The sequence below is a fragment of the Polypterus senegalus genome, chromosome 2, assembly GCF_016835505.1.
Source record: "Polypterus senegalus isolate Bchr_013 chromosome 2, ASM1683550v1, whole genome shotgun sequence".
NCBI classification, from domain to species: Eukaryota; Metazoa; Chordata; class Cladistia; order Polypteriformes; family Polypteridae; genus Polypterus; species Polypterus senegalus.
Genome location: NC_053155.1, coordinates 259287176 through 259299794, shown reverse-complemented (window position 1 = coordinate 259299794; position 12619 = coordinate 259287176). Strand labels below are relative to the sequence as shown.

Here is a 12619-nt window from a genome sequence, read left to right as displayed (position 1 = left end):
AGGCAGTTCCTGAAGGATGAAGGAATTGATACAATTGACTAGGCTCCACTCTCGCCTGACCTAAATCCAATAGGACAGCTCTAGGACATCATGTTTTGGTCCATCAGGCGCCACCAGGTTGCACCTCAGACTGTCCAAGAGCTCAGTGATGGTTATTTTCTTGAATAAAAGCACATTTGGTTTTGCTACATTTATTTGAAATTTGGACTTCAGTCTTCACACATTATACACTTCATGTCTACACTTTGTCAATTATTACAAAAGTATGAAAAACGTTTTCTTTTTTTAGTTGTGTTCAATGATTCCTGCCTTGCACTTCAACTAAAAATTAATACAGATCGCTGTAGACACGGAACACACATGAAATGTATGTATTCCAAATTACGATATATTATTTACCCTATACAATTCCAGGCACCACACATGCAGATCAGGAGTCTTGGCTTGAGCTGGGAGAGCTTTTTGCCCGAGATGAGATGCGGCACTCTGGGGGGAATAGGATAGTAGGCTGCTTTTGCTGATCGACACATTTACAAAACAAAAGATGCTGATAGAGAGGTGTAAATGGATTTAAGGTGGGCCAGGATTATGAGTTTTTCATAGACTTCAGGAATTCTAGTGTTAAACTCATTATGGTCATCACTAAAAGGCTTTTATACACACAGCATTCAAAGCCATGACATCAAATATAAACCAAAGCAAAACCTAAAAATATTTTTTATTTCTTTCTATTATCCCTCAGATTTCTTCCGATTTGCATTTTCTATGTTGACTGTGGAATAACTCGGCTCACTCTGAGCACTTGTGCCTGTGTTTGATTTTTTTGCAATTTAAGACTAAGTTACACCAGAAACTGCACGCCTACCTAAACTTGTGTTGAAAAAAGCATGCTTACAAAATAGATGAACATGCAAAGTGTAAATTAATTGACAATAGCGACATCAGTTCATCCTAACTGCAAATCTGTTTTGTTACTCTTGTCCACTTACCTCCTCAGCAGCTGCAGCATCTCTGATGGTCTGAAGAAGAAACGTGACCTTAGTCTGTCCTGGAATGTTTTCATAGGCTTCCTGAAAGGTAAGAAAAAACAAATATTTAGGTCAAGTGCACAGAGGTGCATTTAAGTTAAATGCTATCAAAGCCATTTTTCTACAGAACTAAACATAAACTACATTAAAAACATCATGTACAAAGATGTACATCAGCATGTTAACATACAGTGGTGTGAAAAACTATTTGCCCCCTTCCTGATTTCTTATTCTTTTGCATGTTTGTCACACAAAATGTTTCTGATCATCAAACACATTTAACCATTAGTCAAATATAACACAAGTAAACACAAAATGCAGTTTTTAAATGATGGTTTTATTATTTAGGGAGAAAAAAATCCAAACCTACATGGTCCTGTGTGAAAAAGTAATTGCCCCCTGAACCTAATAACTGGTTGGGCCACCCTTAGCAGCAATAACTGCAATCAAGCGTTTGCGATAACTTGCAATGAGTCTTTTACAGCGCTCTGGAGGAGCCCACTAATCTTTGCAGAATTGTTGTAATTCAGCTTTATTTGAGGGTTTTCTAGCATGAACCGCCTTTTTAAGGTCATGCCATAGCATCTCAATTGGATTCAGGTCAGGACTTTGACTAGGCCACTCCAAAGTCTTCATTTTGTTTTTCTTCAGCCATTCAGAGGTGGATTTGCTGGTGTGTTTGGGTCATTGTCCTGTTGCAGCACCCAAGATCGCTTCAGCTTGAGTTGACAAACAGATGGCCGGACATTCTCCTTCAAGATTTTTTGGTAGACAGTAGAATTCATGGTTCCATCTATCACAGCAAGCCTTCCAGGTCCTGAAGCAGCAAAACAACCCCAGACCATCACAATAACCACCACCATATTTTACTGTTGGTATGATGTTCTTTTTCTAAAATGCTGTGTTCCTTTTACGCCAGATGTAACGGGACATTTGCCTTCCAAAAAGTTCAACTTTTGTCTCATCAGTCCACAAGGTATTTTCCCAAAAGACTCGTCAATCATTGAGATGTTTCATAGCAAAATTGAGACGAGCCCTAATGTTCTTTTTGCTTAACAGTGGTTTGTGTCTTGGAAATCTGCCATGCAGGCCATTTTTGCCCAGTCTCTTTCTTATGGTGGAGTCGTGAACACTGACCTTAATTGAGGCAAGTGAGGCCTGCAGTTCTTTAGCGTTGTCCTGGGGTCTTTGTGACCTCTCGGATGAGTCGTCTCTGCTCTTGGGGTAATTTTGGTGGCGGCCACTCCTGGGAAGGTTCACCACTGTTCCATGTTTTTGCCATTTGTGGATAATGGCTCTCACTGTGGTTAGCTGGAGTCCCAAAGCTTTAGAAATGGCTTTATAACCTTTACCAGACTGATAGATCTCAATTACTTCTGTTCTCATTTGTTCCTGAATTTATTTGGATCTTGGCATGATGTCTAGCTTTTGAGGTGCTTTTGGTCTACTTCTCTGTGTCAGGCAGCTCCTATTTAAGTGATTTCTTGATTGAAACAGGTGTGGCAGTAATCAGGCCTGGGGGTGGCTATGGAAATTGAACTCAGGTGTGATACACCACAGTTAGGTTATTTTTTAACAAGGGGGCAATTACTTTTTCACACAGGGCCATGTAGGTTTGGATTTTTTTTCTCCCTAAATAATAAAACCATCATTTAAAAACTGCATTTTGTGTTTACTTGTGTTATATTTGACTAATGGTTAAATGTGTTTGATGATCAGAAACATTTTGTGTGACAAACATGCAAAAGAATAAGAAATCAGGAAGGGGGCAAATAGTTTTTCACACCACTGTATCTACAATATTGCTAAACTATTTTTTACTTAGCATTGTGCCCATCCAATCTCTGCTCCTTAGGGACAAGCTGACAGAGATGGGAGTAGATTCATACCTGGTGGCACGAATCATGGACTCTCTTACAGACAGACCTCAGTATGTGCATCTCGTTAACTGCAGGTCTGACATTGTGGTCAGCAGCACAGGAGTGCCGCAGGAGACTGTGTTTTCTACGGTCCTGTTCAGCCTATATACATCAGACTTCCAATACAACGCGGAGTCCTGCCACATGCAGAAGTTCACCGACGCCACTGCTATCCTGGGCTACATCAGGAGTGTGCAGGAGGAGTATAGGAACCTAATCAAGAAATTTGTTAAATGGTGTGACTCAAACCACCTACAACTGAACACCAGCAAAACCAAAGAGCTGGTGACAGATTTTAGGAGGCCCAGGCCCCTCCCGGACCCTGTGATTATGAGAGGTGACTGTGTGCAGAGAGTGCAGACCTATAAATACCTGGGAGTGCAGCTGGATGACTTGACTGGACTGCCAATACTGATGCTCTGTGCATGAAAGGATTGAGTCGACTATACTTCCTTAGAAGGCTGGCTTCCAACATCTGCCACAAGATGCTGCAGATGTTCTCTCAGACGGTTGCAGCAAGTGCTCACTTCTACGTGGTGATGTGCTGGGGAGGCAGCATAAAGAAGAGGAACACCTCATACCTGGACAAACTGGTGAGGAAGACAGGCTCTACTGTAGGCATGGCGCTGGACTGTTTGACATCTGTGGCAGAGCGACGGGCGCTGAGCAGGCTCCTGTCAATTATGGAGAATCCACTGAACAGGATCATCTCCAGACAGAGGAGTAGCTTCAGCGACAGACTGCTGTCACTGTCCTGCTCCACTGACAGACTGAGGAGATCGTTCCTCCCCCACACTATGGAACTCTTCAATTCCACCCGAGGGGGTAAACATTAACATTATACAATGTTATTGTCTGTTATACCTGCCTCACACCCTCCACCTTGTATTTTTTAACTTGCGCTGCATTTTTATCACTCTTTAATTAATATTGTTTTTATCAGTATGCTGCTGCTGGAGTATGTGAATTTCCCCTTGGGGATTAATAAGGTATCTATCTATCCATTTCTTTCCTAATCTTTCTTACCACAAACTTTAGGTTTTAAATAAATCAACATGTTTAGTCATGCCAACTGCAAGTCAAAATAAAAATGATCAAATTCAATCAAGTATAATCAGCAAAACTGTCTGTCTTCGTCACATTTGTGGGGAAGGTCTCTTTATTCTGCACATTCTTATTTAATTAGAGATCCTAAGTAAACATTTATTGGCAGTAATATTCTAAACTCGGCAGGTTTGAATCCTAAGGGATGGCACTGTTACTAACCAAAAATTTCATATTTCTTAATTTATATTGCTGACCATTTAAAAGTGATTTTTTACATTTAGATGAAGAAATGAGAAATTTACGGCTCCAAAGTACTGAACAATTGTATCTAACATACTTTAAACTGCAGCTGCTGGACAAGTGCTACAGGTAATTCTTGAAAACATAGTTTTTCACCAACATCCAGGGACTATTTAGACTTTCTAGCCCTCTGTTCTCGTCTTACACCTATCAAACAGCTTTGGTTTTTGTAGTCTTACTTTACATCTAGTCTTAGGACTAACTAAAACAAAAAATCATGTGCCCTACTTTAGAATTATTTGCTCCATCACGTGATCCTTGTACTTTGTTAAATCGTTCAAATGTACTTTGCTTATCCATTGCAAATGTCACCTACAAATCATTCACTGACTGTTAGAATACTTCCACTAATACATTCAGTTGATCTATTTGAGCAATTGGTAAAGATGCTAGTTTATATAAATCAACACTGTGAAAACATGAATTCTGGTGTTTGGAAAACAATATCAGCAAGCAACAAAACTTCATGAACCATTGGAAAAAAAAAAACTTGCTTGGCCAATTACTAACAGTTTTCTCCCCTTATTGTTGGCCCAAACGTTGAACACCTTATCTGTGAGAAAGAAGGAGAATTAAATGCACTGAAGCTGCCCGATTTCTTTTAGACGAATAAATTTATGTACACATTAAGTATATGTCAGTCTTTATTGCTCTAAAAATCAGTCACTATTTAAAAAGAAAAATGTGTTTTACTCTCACTTTCATGATTTTCAGCCGAAATCGTTACAAACCATATACGCTGGCAGCGTGTTTCACTGCATTATTATTAATATTTTCACTATTTAAAAAAAAATTTGCATGGGCAAATCATGAAGAACACTGTTGCATGTGTCCTGCTTGTAACACACAGATGGCGTCCTGTGATACAAACATACCATGACGTGTTTGCTGCTGCACAGCCAGCCATGGTGAATGGGAAGCAGAGTTGGGGTGGAGACAAGAGAAAAAACGTTTTTAATGAGGGCACAAGGCATGTCCTCAGAAAGATCTAAGTGACGGGCTGAGTCATAGTGCTTTTGTGCTAAACAAACACGGGCATAGAGGTGTAAGATCAGGAGGAATGCAGCTTACTTAGTACGGGTAAGAAAAAGGTGCAAACTCAAAGAACAGGAAAGAGGCAGGCAGGTCAAAGGTGGACTTGTTTTAAGCACTGCATCAAGCCAAAATCCTCATAAGATATAGAATAATTGTACGATATGGCACGCTAGCAAACAAGGCTTTTTAAAGTGGGGGCTTTAAGTGTTGTAATAAAATGAAAATCAGAATTATGACAATTCCATTTGCATTAATGACAAGGCCTTAACATTAAGCAAAAGTTAGGGACCTCAGATTTGGCACTAAATCAGATGCCAAACAATACTTTTGGAGCACATTAGAAACACTTGGGGAGATTTGACGATCAAATTGCAGAATGGTGAACTGGAGTTGGGTGGACTACACTCTGAAGGGGTCTGGCCGTTTTTTCTAATGAAGATAAGCTAACCATTCAAAATTACGAAAAGGCTCTTTGTGGAAGCGAAGCACAAAAACAGATCTGTAAAACACTGCAGTTTTGCATAGTGAGTGGAGTAACAAAATGATAAAATTAGTGCAGGTAAAACAAACTACCCTTTGACAGTTGAATGTCCCATTTCAATTTGAATAAGACCTTTTTTTAAATAAATTGGATTCTTTTTGTGATGTTCAATCTGACAGGCCTAGATAGCGCTCAGTTCTGCAAGCTAGTCATAATGCAACAGGTGCATTGGCACCGGAGGAAAAATTCAGTTATTTTGTTCAGCCTAATTTGCCTCATATGCATAACATCACTTTTAATAACTGCAGGTGGCTAGAAAATATGCACATTGAACAACACAATAACACACAAAGTACATTTTATGCACATATTACATAGCATTAGGGATGTCACATGAACAGATGCTTTTGGTACCAGTCGACAAAAGTGTTCCAAGTGTGCACTTTTTTTTCCCCGTATCAGTAGTACCGAATGACAGTCAATGCTGGACTCTTCCATGATTGCAAGTGGACAAATTACTCCATAAGATAAGGTAATACACAAGAAAAACTTGAATAAAAACTATGTATAAAAATGTCTCATTGTGATAACGATGTTGATGAAGATATAGCACGGCATCACATGTCAAAAAGAAAAACAGACATGTCTAAATATGCATTGTCTTCAAGACAGAAGAATGTCAGGGAGCGACTATGGGAAAACATACTTTATAAAAATAAAAAAAGCCAAAACACAAAGACAGCCTTTCATTATAACTACTTTTATCCAATTATGGAGTCCATTCATAAATAGCTTCAGCATGCTTTGTGAGCACAATGATGTGACTGTTTAGATGAGAGTTTTAATCGCTCAACTATAAATAAAATGTATTATTATTAATTTGTGTCACAATGTTGTAAAAGGGGACAAAATGATGGAGAAGTGAATTGCTTTTTAATATTGTGTCCTATAGAGACTATAGAAAGGAACACATTTTTTGATTATTTCAAACACATCCATGGATGTGCTTTAAGTATCCATTTACTAACCGGTTTATACAGTTCATAGTCATAACAGAAATGTGGCATGCATGACACATATAGGACTGTACATGCTGGCAGTGCAAACAGGTGTCAAGGCAAGTTTCAGGCGAAGCAGCTATTCGGACTGCCTACACAGGTGATGAAATGAGCTGCTCCAATTGTTAAAACCAAAATAAAATTTATTTAGTGCTTCAAAGCATAAAGTACTGCAATTATGTCAATTAGCAGGACGGGCAAAATGACATACTTCATTACTAAATTTACAGTAGTTCTGAAATAGTTTCCTTCATGAAATCAAACTTGTCAGCTTTCATTATTACATTAAGGTTTGGACAACTGCAAAAAAATAAAAGTGTCTGTTTTGGAATTAAAAAAAAAAAAGTTCCATATCTTTGTGACATTTGAAAATTGAATCAATTTGACTCACTTATTATTACTCTTTAGTTTGCTTTTAATTGGCTAATGATGCAAATATTAATCTTACAATAGAAAATGTTCAAACCAACAGTGCGATTCTCTGACAAAACAAAAATTAAAACGTTAGAAAAACGAATATATAAAATACCCCGAATTACCTCTGTACACACTAACTCAACAGGTATTAATTATTGTGATATTTCACCAATATTGGTATCAAATACTAAAAATTTGATTTGGTATCAAATTCCAAAATTCGATTTGGTATCAAATTTCAAAATTCTGGCATTGTGACATATGTACATAGCATTTTGCACTTTTTAAAGATTGTGTAAATGTTAACTAGAATAAATATCCACATAGTCCCACTCAGTCAAGAGGAAGTCCACTACATAAATATGAATTGAACCGGCATCACTGTTTCACCATCAGAAAATTTTGAAGCACTTACTTATGCAGTTTATTTTGTATTCTGAATTAATATTTAAGGTTCATCTTAAGATTCCTATTCTAATGGAAAATATTTTTACATATATACAAATTTGGACAAACATTTTAAGAGTATACATGAGCATTTCTAAATGAGGTACATGCCACTCAAGGAAATAATGTGCTGCTTTCTCAAATTATTTGTTGATCTTTTATACAACTGCCATTATGTGGTACTGATATTAAACTAGCAAAGCCTTTTAAGTACAGTTTTGTTCCAAATAACGATAAAAGGTCAGTTGTAATTATATACTGTATCTGGGACTGGGAATGTCTTGTAATGTCCCACTTTTTCCCTCATGACTATTTTTAACATTCATTTTCTTGTAGAGCTTCACCTATTTCTATTTCTTTGCTGCACAGCATGCATAAAATTATATCCCGCTGATTTTTCTCTGTTAAATTCTCTCCATGGTATAGGGTGGCCCAGATCCAATTATACAATTTTCATTACGCTATAACTTCTTACATAGAAAATCACCCAAAAAACCCCAGACCATCGAAAAGTGTGCAAACTGACGACATGAAGAATCGTCTTCGCGCCAAACTGGAATCGTCCCTGCATAAATCAAAGTCATCCAGACGATTTGCATCTGCATAATTAGATCTGGACCACCCTGTACTTTTGCCTAGACTAAATGCCAAGAATTGTGTGTCAAAATGTGCGAAGGGATAGTATCCAAAGATTTTCCTAGCAATTGGTTGACAATGTTACATAGTTATTAATCTTTTTAGACTTTCTATCTGTTAATACCTCCATGTGTAAGAATGCAACCTATATAAACTGGAAATTATTTATATCTGCATGTTTGAGAATTGCAGAACTGCAAAGAATTAATGCATTTAACTTTGTTAAGTCGATTATAAATGTGAGGGGCACTTAATGAATAATTTGAACTGGAGTGTGTACAGACATCCTCCAGGTGGAACCGCTCAAACTAGGTACACTTGTCACTTGTAGTACTTGACAGGACCAGTCTAACTTAGTCCTCATAAGAAAATAAAATGGGTGCTGCTCTTCCAGTCGTCTTGAGGAATGCAATTAAACCTCTCAAGTTTACAGACATTGGCAGTATCTAGCAATGGTGTTCACGGCTCACAAGACAAGTAAATGTCCTTCAGATGGAAGGCTGTCATTTTCATGGATGACAACAAACGTCATTCCACCTTTCCAAAAAATAGTTCTTAAATAGATTGAAAAAAGACCTCAGTGAGTGTAAAGTAATGTAATGCAGAGCGCAAAGATTCAAAATGTTCTAATTTATTTTTAAATTGTATTATTGAAACTTAACGTTTCTGCCCAAGAGCTGATTATGTGTACCAAACTGTAAGGCTGTTGCATTTGTAACTGTTTACATAACAGGTGACAACCAATGAATGCACTACAGGAAGTACAATACATAGGCTACAGAGATGAGGAATAAGGAACGTGCATGTTTTTAACCCCACAAACTGAAGAGGTTCATCTTTTTGATATTTCATGTTTTACGTACTAATACAGAATGAAAAAAGAAATGAACTGAAATTGTTCTGTGTGTTAACCCTTTTCACAGCTGACAAACTAAGAATCTGAGGAATCATGCTGATCATGGACAGGAATGGCAGAGTGTAAGAAAAGAGACTCACATCTTTGGCATAAGTTAAGAGAACTGACTTCAGGCCTTTCCATTTTGTACTGCAATTAAAACAGACTCCTTATCCGAGTGTAGACCGTGAACGAGCTTGCTTTTAGTACAGCAGCTCACACTTTTAATTAGAAAAAGAACGGATAAAAGTTTGCCCTCGGTGCTTAGTAAACAATAGGCTTGTGAGCCAAATGTGTCAATTTAATGTGTAAACTTGTTAAGCAGGTTAGCCTTATAGCTTATTGATAAACATTATTAGAATTGTGGTTTGTAATTACAATACTTTTATGGCATGTATATTAGGGACCTGAAAGCTGTTGGAAATGTTTTACCAGTCCATTAATTGGCAGTGTATTCTACACTGTGGTCTCCTAGCAAAACAAAAACAAAATTCCTGAACAAACCTATTAGGAAAGCCTGCACCATTACAGGGCTAACCCAGAACACACCAAGAGTTGTTTCAGGAAAGAAAATGTCTGCAAAATTGGATGTTGTCATGAAAATTGCCCCATTCCCTCCAGGAGGCACCATCTCAGAACACTTAACCATAAGTTCATTCTTCCACAGTGTACTAAGAAGCACCTCTGGGGATCTTTTCATCCCGCTGCTATTGGGCAATTCAATGCTTCCCCCCAATATCCCAGTTGAAATACTTTTCAAGCTCATTTGTACTGAATTAGCTATTTATACACAATATATATATATATATTTATTAATCTATTGATTGTACTTGCCCTGCGAGTCTGCATCTGTTTTTTATGTCTCTGCTGCTTTCTACATCTTTCATTCATTCATTGATTTTCCACCACTTATCCAAAGCCAGGTCACCTTGGCAACAGTCTTAGTAGTAAGGCCCATACATCCTTTTCCCCAGTCACACTTGTCAAGTCATAAAGTGGGATCCCAAGGCGTTCCCAGGCCATCTGGGAGATATAATCCTCCTAACAAGCCCTGGGTCTCCTCCCAGCTGGTCAGGCCTATGAAACCTCCAAAGGGAGGCGGTCCAAGAAGCATCCGTATCAGATGCCGGAACCACCTCAATTGGCTCCTCTTGATGCGGAGGGGCACTGGTTCTACTCCGAGCCACCCAATCACTAAGGCTGTCTTGTACCTGAATTTCACATTTGGTTACATGTTTTATTAGTTAAAAAGGTATGTTTTAAGGGAATTTTTATTTTGGTATTTTCATTATCAATGAATAATACGCCTACAGAATTTCATTTTGTTGATAAATTAACAGGTAACACCTGAGGTCTGCAGTTTAATTACCACTTAAATATAGAACATATGGTTTCTACATGACTGGTAATGCAAAAGCTTAGTAGCTGGGGAGGATTAAATATTTAAAAGCATAAAAAAAGCAAAATTTAGTAACACAAAATAGTTATTGATCCTAAGAAAACCTAATCAAAGCAGCCTTAATTTCAATGCAACACAGCACTATTTACACTTTAAAAATCTTAAGCACCAAATAAGCATCTACTAGTCCAACTAAAAAAAAAATTGACAACTGAAACTTACAAAATCATAAATGTTAGAAATATAAAAAAGTAAAACTGAAATGGATATGGTAGTTAAAATGTCAGGACACCAGCAAATGAAGACGCCTCATCCAAGGTGCCAAAGTATCCGGGCCACTTAGCACTATGCAACACAATAATGGAACCAATAATAATAAAAAATAATAAAAATACAAGATAGGTAAACAAAACGGGATTACACATCCTCTTAAACGTTTGAACATCACTAGATGTATGCTATTATTGGAGTGAAAATGGATTCCGAGAACTAAAAATCGTGAACCAATCACATTTTCGTGGCAATACACAAAAACGTTCGTTTTTGCAAATTAGGACCTCACTGTAATGAGTACGACTTTCTAGCGGACACTTGACATACGGTTCTGTCTGTACTTTGAGATCCCACGTATGGAAGGAACACAAAAACGGGTCTATATGCGCACGCCCCAGGTCCCCATGGATTTCGAGTTGCTAGACCGGCATTCATAACCTCTTCAGCATCTCGCGCTTCAAGGGGCACGTGACCGGCGACGCCTTCAACACCCTAACATATTTAAAGCTTCTGGGCGCGAGAAGTCCAGTCCAATAACCCACCACCACCCCGCAGGGAAACAATTTGAAGTTCTGTTACAACACGAGTAAACTTTCCCGATAGAAAACGCGGGAATTTAAAGTTTGCAATGGGAAATTCAACCATTACTTGGCAGTCTACACGGATTCTGTTGACGCCAAGGGAGTCCACTTCCAAAGAGTTAAAACACACAGGTTCCCTCCGCTAGTTTTAAAAGAGGGCATCCGCTCGGGGTACCAGAAAAAAAAAAAAAATCATCATTACAGCAGAGACTACTTTTAAAGAAGTACACGCGCATCCTTTATAAACTGGAGGGTCCTTTCACTGAATACTGGATCACCGCTTAAACACTTATTACATTAGTTTTCTTTGGAGGGCGTCTGCTGTACACTTCCTGATTCACCCTATCAGTAGCTACCGCCACCCACACACCCATGCTGTTCACGCTACACCCCGGCTCACACGTGGGGCCAGAGGGCCGGCCACACGCCGCCTATACCAGCACGATTTTCTTCTTTTTCACGCTTTTCTCATCTTCTTTCCCGGCTCTATTAAACAAAAAGTGCGGAGAGAACGATTCCGTACCTCGGACTGCTTCCTGACAATGTTGTCAGGGCTCATCAGGTTGCCCAGTAAGAGCTGGAACTGCTGCTGCTCCGCCATTGCTGTGAGAGCCGAAAAAAAGAGACCGAAAGCTGCCAAGAGCGGGGAAGGAAAGCCGGCGGGCCCAGCGACCTCTCACATCGGACACGCCGCCGCAGATACTCTGATTGGCTCCTCTGGGGACGCTTCTGCACTCTGATTGGAAGGGTGTCTCCGGACAAATTCCACGGATTGGATGTTCGTACCCTATAACGGTGCGAATCTTCTGATTGGGCGTAATCCATTTTTGTTTGGCTGAGGATTGGGCACGGACGAAGAGTTCCCAAGAGTCGATTGGCTGCCTCTTCTCAGGCTCCGCGCGTAAAGTGGCGTGCATCATAAGCTTTGAACGGTGATGTCATGTCAAAATACTGCAAGTGAAAGTGCGGGAGATTAGCACACTTTCAAAGAAAATCCCGGGTTAAATAGCGGCTTTTCTTCATCAGCAACTAATGCGCTTACTGGCAAAAGTGTATGCAAAAAGATAAAGTGTGGGGGTAGAAGGTAATAATGGAAGCAGCAA

At 38.9% G+C, this 12619-nt stretch overlaps 1 protein-coding gene across 1 annotated transcript in view; it reads right to left on the bottom strand.

Annotated features, from left to right (window-relative positions):
* The window catches only part of kpnb3 (karyopherin (importin) beta 3), a 125222-nt gene extending 113038 nt beyond the window's left edge, over positions 1-12184 (bottom strand). Inside the window, exons 1-2 of the mRNA XM_039745421.1 lie at positions 12040-12184; positions 990-1070 (exon numbers count right to left, since the gene is read on the bottom strand). Of these exons, the coding sequence (XP_039601355.1) occupies positions 990-1070; positions 12040-12117 (159 nt within the window). The 5' untranslated portion in view covers positions 12118-12184. The remainder of the gene's footprint in view (positions 1-989; positions 1071-12039) is intronic.
* Positions 12185-12619: the final 435 nt, after the last annotated feature.